General features: G+C 49.4%; 1 protein-coding gene across 6 annotated transcripts in view; it reads right to left on the bottom strand.

Annotated features, from left to right (window-relative positions):
• Window positions 1-3,721: 3,721 nt before the first annotated feature.
• LOC135915436 (uncharacterized) overlaps window positions 3,722-13,517 on the bottom strand; it is a 49,966-nt gene continuing 40,170 nt past the window's right edge. For all 6 annotated transcript variants that reach the window (XM_065448508.1, XM_065448506.1, XM_065448511.1 and 3 more), the window contains one exon: window positions 3,722-3,972. In XM_065448508.1, coding sequence (XP_065304580.1) covers window positions 3,959-3,972 — 14 coding nt within the window. In that variant the 3' untranslated portion in view covers window positions 3,722-3,958. The remainder of the gene's footprint in view (window positions 3,973-13,517) is intronic.

Here is a 13,517-nt window from a genome sequence, read left to right as displayed (position 1 = left end):
GGCAGTGAATACCCAAATGACCCGAGATTACCCTAGTGACATTATATCGATGCTCTTTTAATCTCTCGTTGATGCACCTGGCGGTTTGACCAATATACGTTCTTCCGCATGAAAGTGGGATGGCATAGACAACGTTATGAGTACAGGTTACAAATTGTTTGCGATGTTGGGTAGAACATGCATGCCTTTTGTTGTTCTCTGTGTTAACGTATTTGCATAGCTTCTGTAGATGCTCAGGGGCAGAGAAAACCACGTCCACCCCCGATTTCACCGCTATTCTTCTGAGATTATCTGAAATGCAATGAATGTATGGTACCACCGCAACTTTCTTTGCTCTAGCATTGGCACTGCTTTCATTTGACGCGCTTTTGCACTTCCGGCTTAAGTTGCTGTGGTTGCTTAAGTTGCTGTGGTACCATACATTCATTGCATTTCACATAATCTCAGAAGAATAGCGGCGAAATCGGGGGTGGACGTGGTTTTCTCTGCCCCTGAGCATCTACAGAAGCTATGCAAACAGGTTAACACAGAGAATAACAAAAGGCACGCATGTTCTACCCAACATCGCAAACAATTTGTAACCTGTACTCATAACGTTGTCTATGCCATCCCACTTTCATGCGGAAGAATGTATATTGGTCAAACCGGCAGATGCATCAATGAGAGATTAAAAGAGCATCGATATAACGTCACTAGGGTAATCTCGAGTCATTTGGGTATTCACTGCCGAGATTGTTCCTGCAAGCGCATGTTTGAAAGCACTTCCAATCTGTATAAGGCTCATAGCAGAATGACGACGGAGATTGTGGAGGCCTACGTGATTGAAAATTAGAGCAAAAGTGCGTAAGCAAGCCTTCAGTGTCACTATCGGAAAAGGAGATATGATTCCTCGGTTTATCTTTGAGACCATTGCAGTACATGTTTTCCCTTGCCTTGCACACGTATACAGTTCATCGAAATGCACCACTGAATGTTCTTTTTTGCTGCTACGTTTGTTTCCGCTCGCACATTATACATTTATCGATGCGCGCGAAAATAAAATCTATAGTTGAAAGTGAAGCGCTGTGTCTGTGCATCTGTTTCTTTCTACGTCCTCATTCAGTCGCGCTTACACACTCTACGATGGATTCTAGCCAACTAGCCTGCCAACGTGTTTTAACCGTGCTATATATGCAATTTTTTAAAGCCTCATTCAGGTGCTGTTCTGAGCGAGAAAATTCTATGGACAGGAACACAGGGAAATTTGTCTTAAACCTTTTCAAAAGAACCATCTGCATGTGAGCTACTGATGACTTGTACTAAAGTCTGTTTGAATAATATGTTAGTGTGTGAGCCAACTTCTTGGTCCTCACACCTGCCAATCTCGGCTGTTTGTGCATGTGGTATATGGCCAAGGTGTGCTCATTGTTGCTCAACTGGTCAGGCACTTTCACTTACGTGCCAGTGCGACCTTTGCAAGAGAACCATTTCTTTAAGTACAGAGTAATAAAACGCAGGCACATCAACCTGTTCGAATAGAACCTCTTCTGCATTCTTAAAGTGCCACCAACTCATGAGAAGGCAACCATGGACCAAAGAATGGTCATCACCTTGAACTGCAAATGGGGCCTGCCAGTCTAATACAATGTTGCAGTCAGTTCTTGCCTGTCCATACTTGACTGATACAGTTAAAGGTGCGAGATTTTCTTACAACATGACACCCCCCAGACTAACTGCTCGTGTCCATGTGTTTTTGCTTAAGAGAACCACCTCAGTTTACCATAAAACTCCAAAAATAGCATGAATAGACTGGCTCACAGCCCATAAGGAGGACGTTAGCAGCAACACTACACAACATAACTTGCCTTTAGGCACATACAGGCTCTCATAAGCCTTCAACTATGGTTGCTTTTTTTTGTATTTACAAACCTTTTGCATGGTTGCCAACTAACATATGTCAGCTCAAAGGAAATGGAGGCAATGTACATGCTGTCATGTAGGTGTCATTCTGTTTTTGGTGAAGGGAGTTCAGCAAGCTTCCTTGACAAGTGAGGGGCATTTTGTCGTACCCAGCGTGCTCCAGTGATATGTGAACCAAGCGCAGTTTAAATAAATGTACTTGCACATGCACCTAAGATAATTTTTGTTGCATTGGATAAAGTTCAGTAATTCTTTCAACAATTTGTGCTCAGAACTCTCTGAATCTGCACGTCAAGAGCATGGCTGCAGAGCTTGGCTGCTGGCCCCACTTTGGTGTGGCTATTTGGATAGCTGCATCCTATCCTCACTCTGATTTGCTAAGTGCATTTATGTTTTATTGAACTTTCATGAAGTTCTCTTCATAACAGTTTGACTTTTGTGATAAACATTATACCTTTCATATAATTTTCTCCTCCAACAGTTTGTGCAGCATGTTTATGCACCACATACCAGTCGCAGCCACTGTGGCATGCCCATTTTGCTTTATCAGAAAAAGAGAGAGAAGGGTTCCTTTCCAACTTTGGAGCAGATGGGAGGTAATAAGCATAACACAATGCTATTGTCATGGTTAAATTGTCGTTCTTGTTGGGCCATCTGATCATAAAGAAATACTGGGTGGCCACAACTGCTGATGCACTGCATATTTTTAATAAACTATTGTGATAAGTTTTGCCACTGAAGTTACATGTTATTTGTTAAAATAAAGAAAAAACCAAGATCACTTTTCATACTCGGAAGTAATTTCTTTTATCTCTCACATATAAGCCAAATAGCACATAACAGTCCCCTGACAGCATCCGATAAAAGTAAGAGGTAGCGAGACCCAACTGCGACTGCTGTGATGCAGAACACCGTTCAAAACTCTCAAGCTCTGTTATCTCAGAGGAGCTCCCAGCTGCCCATGCGATAGGGGTATTAGTCTACTCTTGACCATAATTATTATCATTTTTATTTTTCAAACTCCTGAAAAGTCATTCCTAACATATTCATGCAAATGCAGTATGTTAGCCAAACAATGCGTACACAACTTCAGCTCAACATTTACTTGCGTGAAATCGTCAGAAGTGATGATGATTTGATCACCAGATGGTGATTGCCAGACTCGCCAATACCCTTGCCTCGCCTCCTTTTACACAAACCTGCTCATTTTCTGCCCACTTGAATGGCTGGCCTATTTAAATGTTTACTAGCACCAGTTAAGGTAAGAAGGAAAAAGAAAGAAAAAAGTTCTATATAAGGCAGTATATTGCAAGACTGAAGGGCACGGCCATATGATCTTTTCTATAAGAATGTGCATTTCCATGCTAATAGCCAATTGCACGTGACACAAGTGCATTTCACTCAAGATGCACTAATAATGTTCTTTCGGCTGAAGATGTCACAACGGGGATGATAGGTTTCACATACATAAAACGCTTGAAATGGTTGAACAATCGATACGGTACTATTATACAATCCATGCTGTGTCGGAGCATTTCAATTCACTCTGCACAACAGTTGATGAGTCTTGAAGCAACAGCTATTTACCACATACTACAACGCTTATTGCCAACACGGTAGCTTTTGCTACAGTACTATAATCGAACGGGGGAACTTGAATATTGTAACAGCATTCTACAAAGATACAAACCAGCTAAAGCGTACATGTTAAATAAAGATCGCATTACTTATTTTCGTTACCGTAGAAAATACGCCTGCATGATAGTGAAAATTGTTATCACTCAAAATATACGTTTGAAGTAATTGGTTAACAGCGTTGAAGAAACAACAGCAACACGTATATACTACAGTGCTTCTCTCGCAGCAGACACACACATCCCACAGACTGACAGTCACTTTGTCATAAATAATTAACTGGCAGTGTAGTGGAACACAACAGGCAGCTCGGATGCCTGTTCCACGAGCACCAGGGAAAGCCGTGTCAGCAACAATCATGCCATGGCTCATTCGCTGCGTGGTGGCAAGTGACGCAAGATTTTGCCTTTTTCCTTTCCGGCAGTCATGTAGATGGACCTGTGATGAAAAAGGAAAACCAGGGAATTATGCGTTGTGCTGTTTATGCTATTATAAGAGGCGCATAATGGAGATTTGAAGCCAGTAGCACATATGAACAATTTAGTATTGCAATTTAGCAGAACACTGAGACAAATGCAAGTTCCTGTGCTGGTGAGCATACCTGGTAATGCTGAGCTGAAATCCGAATGCACTACAATGCTGTTCTGTGGCATAACACTTTTTGGCATAGCTGCAAAACCTTTATGCCAACAGATAAAATGCAGCCATAGGATACAATACCAAGAGCAAGGTACAACTAGGGCTAGTTGGTTCCACACCTTAAAGGAAATTATGTTTGAAGATGTACAAACAAGAAAATAAAATTGAAAGTTCTGGCTATCAAATGAAGGAAACAAAGAAACAAAAGAAGATAACAGCAACAAGACTGATGTGATCAATAAGAATGATGATTTCTCTATTGAGCAGCAGAGGGGGTCCCCGCTATTTCATTGAGCCCTACATCACACAATGTTGCTACCAGTGCTGCTGTTCTTTAATCTGTTCAAGTTTTCCACAATGAGAGCAATGCTAAAATATTTATGTGTATAGGCTAAAACTGTCTAATAGGAATACAAAAACTGTTGCTTTCTAGAATGCTTATGAACACATACACATGAGTGTATGCAGGAAGTTCCAGCTAACTTCAGCCAAGGTTTTAAGATATGTTGAAGCATTCTAGGAGGGCACAACCAAATGCATGTTGTTGGCTATTGTATGGAGCAAGTGACAATATTACTGACCCGGTGGCCCAAGTTGCCCAATAGCTTGGGCAACTTGGGACAACCACGTAGTGCTTGTCGTAACGCTGTCATGGTCATTCCAGCTTTAACTGTCATCCGATTTTCGTCATGCAATTGTCAAGCATTTGTCGTCACACCGCCGTTGTGATGCCTTCATGGTCATTTTATTGTCATCACTTTAGCTTTGTGATTTAACTCTTGTCATGCCATCGACATACAGGTTCTGTGAAATTTGTCGTCACACCATTTTTGTCATAAATTCATTGTCATCTTATCATCCTCGTATCGTGATACCATCATCGTCATACAAACAACGAATGCTTTTGCTGCCATCCGTTGTCTCGATACCGTGGTGGCTGTTCCAGTGTCGCCATTCGAACTTCATAAGACTGTCGTTAAGCTGTTGTCGTCATGCCATCATTGTGACACAGTTGTCGATACGCCCTTGTTGTCATGCTGCTGTCATTTTACCATCATCCCTTCAGTAACGTCCTCCCATTGTCGTCATACCATCTTCATCGTTTCGACATCAATCCTTAATTCTACCACAACCTTGCTGTCGTCATTCAATCATGATTACATATGTCGCCGTTGTCCTGCTACGTCATCATCGCGTCGTCAACAGACAGTTGCTAAGATGCATCTGTTGTCATACACATACAGCTTCCTACAATAATCACTAGAGGTAATGCTGGCACTACAATCATTCGGTCATAATGGGAATGACGATTAGTACATAGATTTGTTTGATCTTCGTGCTTGTGGCTTCAGATGTTCTTGTGGCTTCATTTACAATGTTTTATCGGCCTTCATTAGCCTAAATTTCAAAAAAATAAAGCAATCTATCATTTTCTACATGCATAAGGCAACAAGACTGCAAACACTCATTATTGATGCTAATTGGAGGTGCCCAAATGGAAACATGCTTCACGTCTCAACGCGCTGGCTTGTCCACGTGCGTCAGTGCCGATGCATACATCCGGGGTGTAATGGTTTCAATATCGGGCTTATGTGCTAGAGGTTCTGTGTTCGAATCTTGCCGTTGGACAATTTTATTATTATTTATTTAATTATTTATAACGCCGTACTTTGTTGAAATTGATGAGTTTGCAAAGTCACAAAGTTGTTCACAGTCAGAAGGACCAACTTTGGGCAAACCCGTGCGGGCTAAACCACCCTGCTTGCAGCTCCTGTAGACAGCGGTGCCACATTTCCTTTGAGTAATTATTGTACGAAACTACATGGTCACAGACGTGATGGCATCGCGGTCGTTCCACTGTCGTCATTTTAACTTCATCATCCAACCCTCAATATGCCATCATCATCATGCAGTCATCGCAATGCTGTCATTTTACTTTTGTTGTCACTTCAGTAATGTTATCCCATTGTTGCCCTACAGCCTTCATCGATCCATTGACATCACTCCTTCTTTGTCATTTCACCGTAATCAAGCTGTCGACATTAAATTGTGATTAAGCGTCATTGTCATGTCATCAACCTCATTGCACTGTTATTGGACAGTTGCTATTACGCATTCATTGTCATACCAACATTGTCACACACAATCATCATCCCATTATCATAATCTTGTCATTGTCAGACTGTCGTCGTTATGCCATCATCACTTAAGAAGCATCATCCCATTGTCCAAAAGCTGTCGTCGTCATACCACCTTTGTCGTTCCATCGACGTTATTCCTTCTTCATCATTGGGTCAGCATCATGACGCCATGCTCATAGGCGGCCTTGGCAAGTGAGTGTCATAGCAAAGTGGGACGATATTGGAGTAATGTATAGACTTGTGTAAGGGACGCACCTGTTTAAGGGCCACAGCCCTAACTTGGCAGCCTAAAATTTCGAAAAAGAAATTCCATCCAAGAAGCCATTTCATTCAGTGCCCCGATGAGGTGAGCGTGCATCGGCGAATTATCGCGTGCTGTGCAGTTCTGTGTACCCCTCCTAGATGGCGAGAGCTGCATGTTGACCTCTGAAGCAATCGTACATTCGGAAATCTGGAGTGTGAAGTAGTCGCCGGTTGCACTGACACCATTTTGACCAAGATGTTTAGTCCCATGTAAGAAAGAGAGAGATAGAGAAACAACTTTATTTACCACTGCAGGGTTGGAAATTAGGGCAGGTAGGCCTACTGTGGCTCCCAGGTGAGGGCGACATCTTGGGCCCACGAGACGAGTACAAGTTGTGTTTTCTTGTCTGTTCTTGTCAACAGCTCGTTCCAACCCTCCTCGGAGGGAGCTGGCAGTAATGATTGTGGGGGAGGGTTACCCTCGTATCCCCAGAGAATGTGTGCCCAAGTGGCCAACACTCCATGGGTGGTTGCCCTTAGTACAGGCAGGGTCGTAAATCCCTGCCAGTGATTAAATAAAGTCTAGAATGACTGAGAATGGAATTGGTCTGCAGTCTGTGAAGCATGGTGGCTGTGCCTCATAATCAAAAAGTGGTTTTGGCACGTTAAATCTCGTAATTTAATTTAAGCATGGTGGCTTGCACTCGGTCAAGGTTGGAGTGGGGAGGCGGGTACACGCGTCTCGTCTCCCTGTAGAAGTTAGTAATCTCGGCATAGGATTTGGGGGCCTCTGCGAGAGCATCCGGGCTCGAGGGGCTGGCCTCCCGGTTAGTTAGGCCTCGGGCTAAACGGTCAACCCCTTCGTTCCCAGAGTTCCCCGCGTGAGCAGGTACCCACACTAAGCTTACAGTTCTGTCGAGAGCACAACCGCAGAGGATGTGTGCGGCAGGGAGACAAAGCGAGTTTTTTGAGAAATTTTGGATGGCTTGTTTGGAGTCACTGAGAACCGTGCATGTGTGGGGATTCGCGATGGCTAGTGCGATCACGACCTCTTCAGAAGTGGTGGAGGAGTGTGCGCGCACTGTAGCGGCACTGATGAGAGTGGTGGTTGGCGTCGCTGCGCAGGCTACGTATGTGTTAGAGCCGTATTTCACTACGTCCACGTTGTGGGGATCGCACGCGCATCCCGATATCTCCGGAGCGGCCACGCGGTTATCACGCGATAATCACGTGCTCGCTCGCGGAGGGTAGCGAGGAGAGGGCACCTTCGCCACTCCCGCTGTTCTTCGCGCCTGGCCGCGACGCTGTAGCCAAGGCACCCCGTGCCCTCCTTTCCCTTTCTTGGAACCGGGGAGACCCCTCTCCGCCGCTCGGGAGAAGCGCTATTCCCCCGACGGATCTTTGTCTCACGGCGGAAGAGCTAGCGAACGGCCGCATCTCAAATCAGCCGCTGAGACCGCCGCACGCCGTCCCCCTGTGGCGCCCGGACCTTGGTGTGCGACTCACCGCCCCAGGGCCCGAGCGCGGATCCACTTTTGGGTGAGCTGAACTCTTATCAGCCTCTTTTGTGGTTCCCACATTGTGCGGTTTGTTTCGCCCCAGACGTGCGGAATGCTCCGCCGCTGAGGTTTTGTGTTGTGTTGTGTTGTGTTTGTGTGTGTTGTGGCTGTTGCTGTCTGTTGGAACCATTGTACACCAAGGTGAATAAACACCTTAGGTCGAGACTCACCCTGTCCCCACTGGCCTGAACCCGCCGTGGTCGCAACTCACTGCGAACCGCGGGTTAGGGGTCACAGCTCTGACTGCTAGGGCTGCTGCGAAAGTGCTAGGGAGCGACTGCCGCTCCGCCGGCGCTGTGCGATCCAGAGAAGGGTCAGGTGCGCACGCGCGAGCCTGAGTAATACCCCTATATTTGGCGCCCAACGTGGGGCTAGAGGTGTGACAGGTTGAGTCTGTTTGTGTGAGTGTCTGCCACTGCACGAACGAACCATGGCAGCATACGGGGCTGATTTACAGCCGTTGTATACGCTGTCGCAGGTTGCTACCAACAGGCAACAATTCGAAGCGGCGGTAACTGCTACCGCTCAGTCATGCCCTGCGGCGAACATTAGCCCTGGGAATTTGATAAGCTTCGAAGAGGGTAGCGCTACACACGAGGCGCTCTCTCCGGCAGGATGTACCCTTGAAGGCGTGAGGCACATTACGCCGAACCCTTCGCCAGTGTTTGCGGAGAGCATGGAGCCACTGCGGCATACTTGCTCGACGCGTTCTGCTCCTGTGCCAGGCATTACTGGCCAGAGCGAGCCTCGTACCCTTGAAGGCGTGAGGCACATTACGCCGAACCCTTCGCCAGTGTTTGCGGAGAGCATGGAGCCACTGCGGCATACTTGCTCGACGCGTTCTGCTCCTGTGCCAGGCATTACTGGCCAGAGCGAGCCTCGTACCCTTGAAGGCGTGAGGCACATTACGCCGAACCCTTCGCCAGTGTTTGCGGAGAGCATGGAGCCACTGCGGCATACTTGCTCGACGCGTTCTGCTCCTGTGCCAGGCATTACTGGCCAGAGCGAGCCTCAACAGGTGCTGTTGCAGGATGCGATGCGCTTGATTGAGAGGTTGACAGGTGCCGTGCAGGACACTCTGCTGACATCTGCCGCCGCTGCTAGACCGAGAGTGAGGGTGGACTTACCCACCTACAGCGGGTATCATGATTCAGTTAGCGTCAACGGATACCTCGATCGCGTGCTGACTTACCAGCGCGCAACGGGGCTGTCCGATGACGAGATGCTGGAACGCGTCATACCAGTGTCGTTAACTGATCACGCTGCCCGCTGGTTCCGGCTTACTGGCTACCGGTCTAGCACGCTGGCTGAGTTCCGAGCGGGATTACGCGAGGAATTCCTGCCCGCAGATTACGAGCGTCGTCTGCGGCGCGAGTTGGAGCTACGTACTCAGCATCCGGACGAATCCTTGCTCGAGTACGTCAGGGCGATGGACGAACTTTATCGTACCGCTGACCCTACCGCTCCGAACTGCGATAAGGTGGAGAGAGTCACACGACAAGCTCATCCCACCTTCGCAGCGTACCTAAGAGGCAGCAAGTTCAGGGATTTGGATGAGCTGGCCTCGGAGGCAAAGCGCATACAGGCGGACATACTCGCCTTGCGCTCATACCGACCTCCACCCCCAGCGTCGAGGGCACTTGAGCCGCGATGCGCGTGGAACGGGGACACTTTTCGCACTCGTTCCGGTGGAGATGGTGTGGTTGCTTTCAGTGACGGACAACTGAGAAACGGTTGGGGCTTATCCGACCGGGCTCTCGATCCGTACACTTATGCCATGCGTGCAGCATGCGCTGCCGATGGCCGAGGTATGCAGAATCGTGGTCGATATGCCGGCTCGATGATGCGAGAGCAGAGCGTGCCTGCAAGGGAGCAGTCGATACAGAGGAATAACGGTCAAACGGCGCGAGGCACTGGACGCCAAGCCCGTCAAAGGCCGGCTCTCCTCTGTTATCGGTGCAACCAGCCGGGGCACTACGCCCGGGATTGCAGACAGCCTGCGAACCGAGAGCACGCGCTTTCGGGAAACGAGCGGGGCCGCCGGTGAGCAATGCTGCATGGCCGGCGGCGGTTACAGCGGTGCGAAGTGAGACACACGAACTCCTTGCCCCGCTGGCTTGTCGTTTTGGATTGCCCAGCGACACGCCAGTCCCGCTCATAGAGGTTACAGTCGCCCGGCGCAGGTTTTTTGCGCTGTTAGACACAGGAGCAAGCGCTTCACTATTCGGTGACGAGGTGTGTGAACATCTCCGTCGGAGCACTATCCGACTGAGAGAGAGTAATGTGACCTTCCGACTGGCCAGCGGCACGGCACACGCGAGCTGTGCTGCTAGGCTTGTGGTGCGGTGGGAGAAACGGGTGAGGCGACAGCGCCTAGCTCACCTTCCCGGCCTGTCGGTTCCTATAATTCTTGGTAGAGATTTCCTCGCCAAGACGGGCATTGTTATTGACGTCTGCAACGGAGGATATAGGGAGCGAGCATGTGGCACCCTGAAACCTTTCGTTTCATTTCAAAAAGCGTCAGAGACAACTTCGTTCGATGATGCTTCGCGCGCAGACCGACCAAACGATTGCCCGAAAAGGTCCCTCAGAACGGTTGCGGCCGGGTCGAAATGCCGTCCGGCCAACCGCGCTGAGAAAAGAGGCGCGGAGGGTAACTGCTCCCTTCCCGCAAAGCCCATAACCCCCGCTGCGGTGGCAGACTGTGCCGCAGTGAGGGGCGAACGATACCACCCGCTGCTGGACGACTCAAGCAGTTTGTCGGGGGAAGAAAAGGCTCGCCTCTCAGCGCTTCTGACTGAATATGATGCCGTATTCACAGAGCGGCCTGGTTGCACTACGCTATACAGGCACAAAATTGAGACAGGCGACGCCTCTCCGTGGAAGTGTAATCCTCGGCCGGTGAGTTTGGCTAAGAGGAAAGCACTAGACAGCGCTCTGGACGAACTGCTCGATACAGGCGTTGTTGAAAGATCGGACAGCCCATGGGGTTTTCCTGTGGTGTTGGTTCCTAAAAAGGATTCCGCCTTTGTGTTGACTATCGCCGCCTGAACGAGGTGACACGCAAGGACGCATATCCGCTTCCTAGCATTCCCTCGATCGTATCCAACGTTGGCGGAGCGAAGTACTTCACTACGCTCGATGCAAGCAGAGGATACTTTCAGGTGGAGGTAGATCCCAGTGACCGAGAGAAGACTGCCTTCACGTGTCACAGGGGACTTTTCCAGTTTACCCGTATGCCATTCGGACTTGTCGGTGCGCCTGCGACTTACCAGCGCCTGATGGACCGTGTCTTGGGTGACGCAAGGTGGCACCACGCTCTTGCTTACCTGGACGATGTTGTGGTATACTCGCGTACCTTTGATGGGCACTTACGCCATCTCAGGGACGTGTTGGAGCGTCTGAGGTCTGCGGGGATAACGCTAAACCCGACCAAGACCCAGATTGCGGCAACCCGAGTAACGCTACTGGGGTTTAAACTGGATAACGGACGCCTTCTACCGTGTGATGACAAGGTTCAGGCATTATTGAACTACCCGTCACCGGAAGACATAGGCGGACTGAGACGCTTTTTGGGGCTGGCGAATTTCTATCGACAGTTCATCCCAAACTGCGCTGCACTGCAAGCCCCCTTGACAATGCTGTTGAGGAAAGGTGAGCAGTGGAGGTGGGGTCCCGAGCAAGAGGAGGCACTGCGCAACCTCGTAAACGCGCTCGTGGAAACCACCGAGTTAAGGCTACCTGATTTGAACAAAGAATTTGTCATTCATACGGACGCCAGCGACCTTGGCCTAGGAGCGGTTTTGCTCCAACAGCACGAAGGTAGCTTGCGCCCGGTAGCTTTTGCCAGCCGCTCTTTGACTGCCGCAGAGAAAAATTACTCCGTGACCGAAAAGGAATGTCTGGCGATCATTTTCGCTCTCAAAAAGTTTGACTACTATATTGATGGAGTCCCATTCATAATTGAGACCGATCATATGGCATTAACTTGGCTTAGGCGCTTAGGAGAGCCGAGCGGCCGGCTCGCGCGATGGGCACTTCTCCTGCAGCGATACGATTTTACCGTTCGCTACAGGAGAGGAAAGAACAACGTTGTGGCGGACGCACTTTCGCGCGCGCCCGTTGACTGTGAGAAGAGTGATATTACTACTCAACTCACCTCGCCCGAAACTGAGCTTGAGAGCGGACTAACCGCTGCGACGATTGAGGTTGTCAGGAGGGGTAATATTAATACCCATCGTGACCCCTCAGTGACTCAGCCGAAGAGCAGAGTAACTGCTACAATGCTCGACGGCGCTGGTCCCGAAGGAAGGGCGGATGAACCCCCTTCTCAGGACGAAAGCGTGAACCACTTGGACTGCGTCAGTTCAGTGGGGAGCGTGTTCGGCAGAAAGGAGCTGTTAGAGGCACAGCGGGAGGATCCGTTTTGTAAGAAAGTGTTTGAGGGGCTCCGGGAGCCCGGCGGCGCGGCCGCGGCGCACATGGACGCAGTTGGTATTGCTGTGGGTGCGCGGCGCTCTGAAACAGCTGGTAATGCTGTGAGCGCGATGGATTCCTACCTGCTAGACTCTGACGGCGTCCTGCTGAGATACATTCCCGCGGAGAAGGATACACACGAGTCCTTCAAAGCGGTGATTCCACGCACGCTGAGAGGAGCACTTTTACGCTACTTTCACGATACGTGCCTGGCCGGGCATGCAAGTGGCCCTAAGACTTATCTGAAGTTGTGCCGCTTTGCTACCTGGCCTGGAATGAAGCGGGATGTGATGCGCTACGCCCGCTCGTGCAACGTGTGCCAACGCGTGAAGCCGCGTGGTGGACGCCCACCCGGGCTCATGCAGCCGATCAATAGCCGAACACCGTGGCAAATTGCGGCATGTGACGTCATGGGGCCTTACCCCAGGACACCGAGCGGGAGCCGATTCCTTCTCGTAATCACAGACCATTTCAGCAAGTGGGTGGAACTGTTCCCACTACGGAAGCTGACGGCACGCGTTATCATGGGAAAGCTGATCGAGGTGTTTACACGATTCGGCTATCCTGAGCAGCTGATAACGGACAATGCGTCCTACTGCCAAACTCTTCGTGGACTCTTGTGCAGCTATCGGCATTAAGCACAGGAGAACAACCACGTACCATGCCCAGGCGAATCCCACTGAGCGTGTGAACCGCAACATCAAGCACATGCTAGTTGCATTTGCGGGGACGCACAATGAGTGGGACGCTTGTCTTCCTGAAATTGGATTTGCAATCAGGTCGACAGTGAATCGATCGACTGGGTATACACCCGCCACCCTCAACCTTGGGAGGGAGCTGTTGAATCCGGTAGAACTTACTCTACAGGAACGAAGCAGCACGGAACTGGTTGTTTCGTCGGCACGCGCCGATTATGCGACTGGGC

This window comes from Dermacentor albipictus, chromosome 4 (assembly GCF_038994185.2).
Source record: "Dermacentor albipictus isolate Rhodes 1998 colony chromosome 4, USDA_Dalb.pri_finalv2, whole genome shotgun sequence".
Taxonomy (NCBI): domain Eukaryota; kingdom Metazoa; phylum Arthropoda; class Arachnida; order Ixodida; family Ixodidae; genus Dermacentor; species Dermacentor albipictus.
This window is presented reverse-complemented; position numbering and strand designations above follow the sequence as displayed.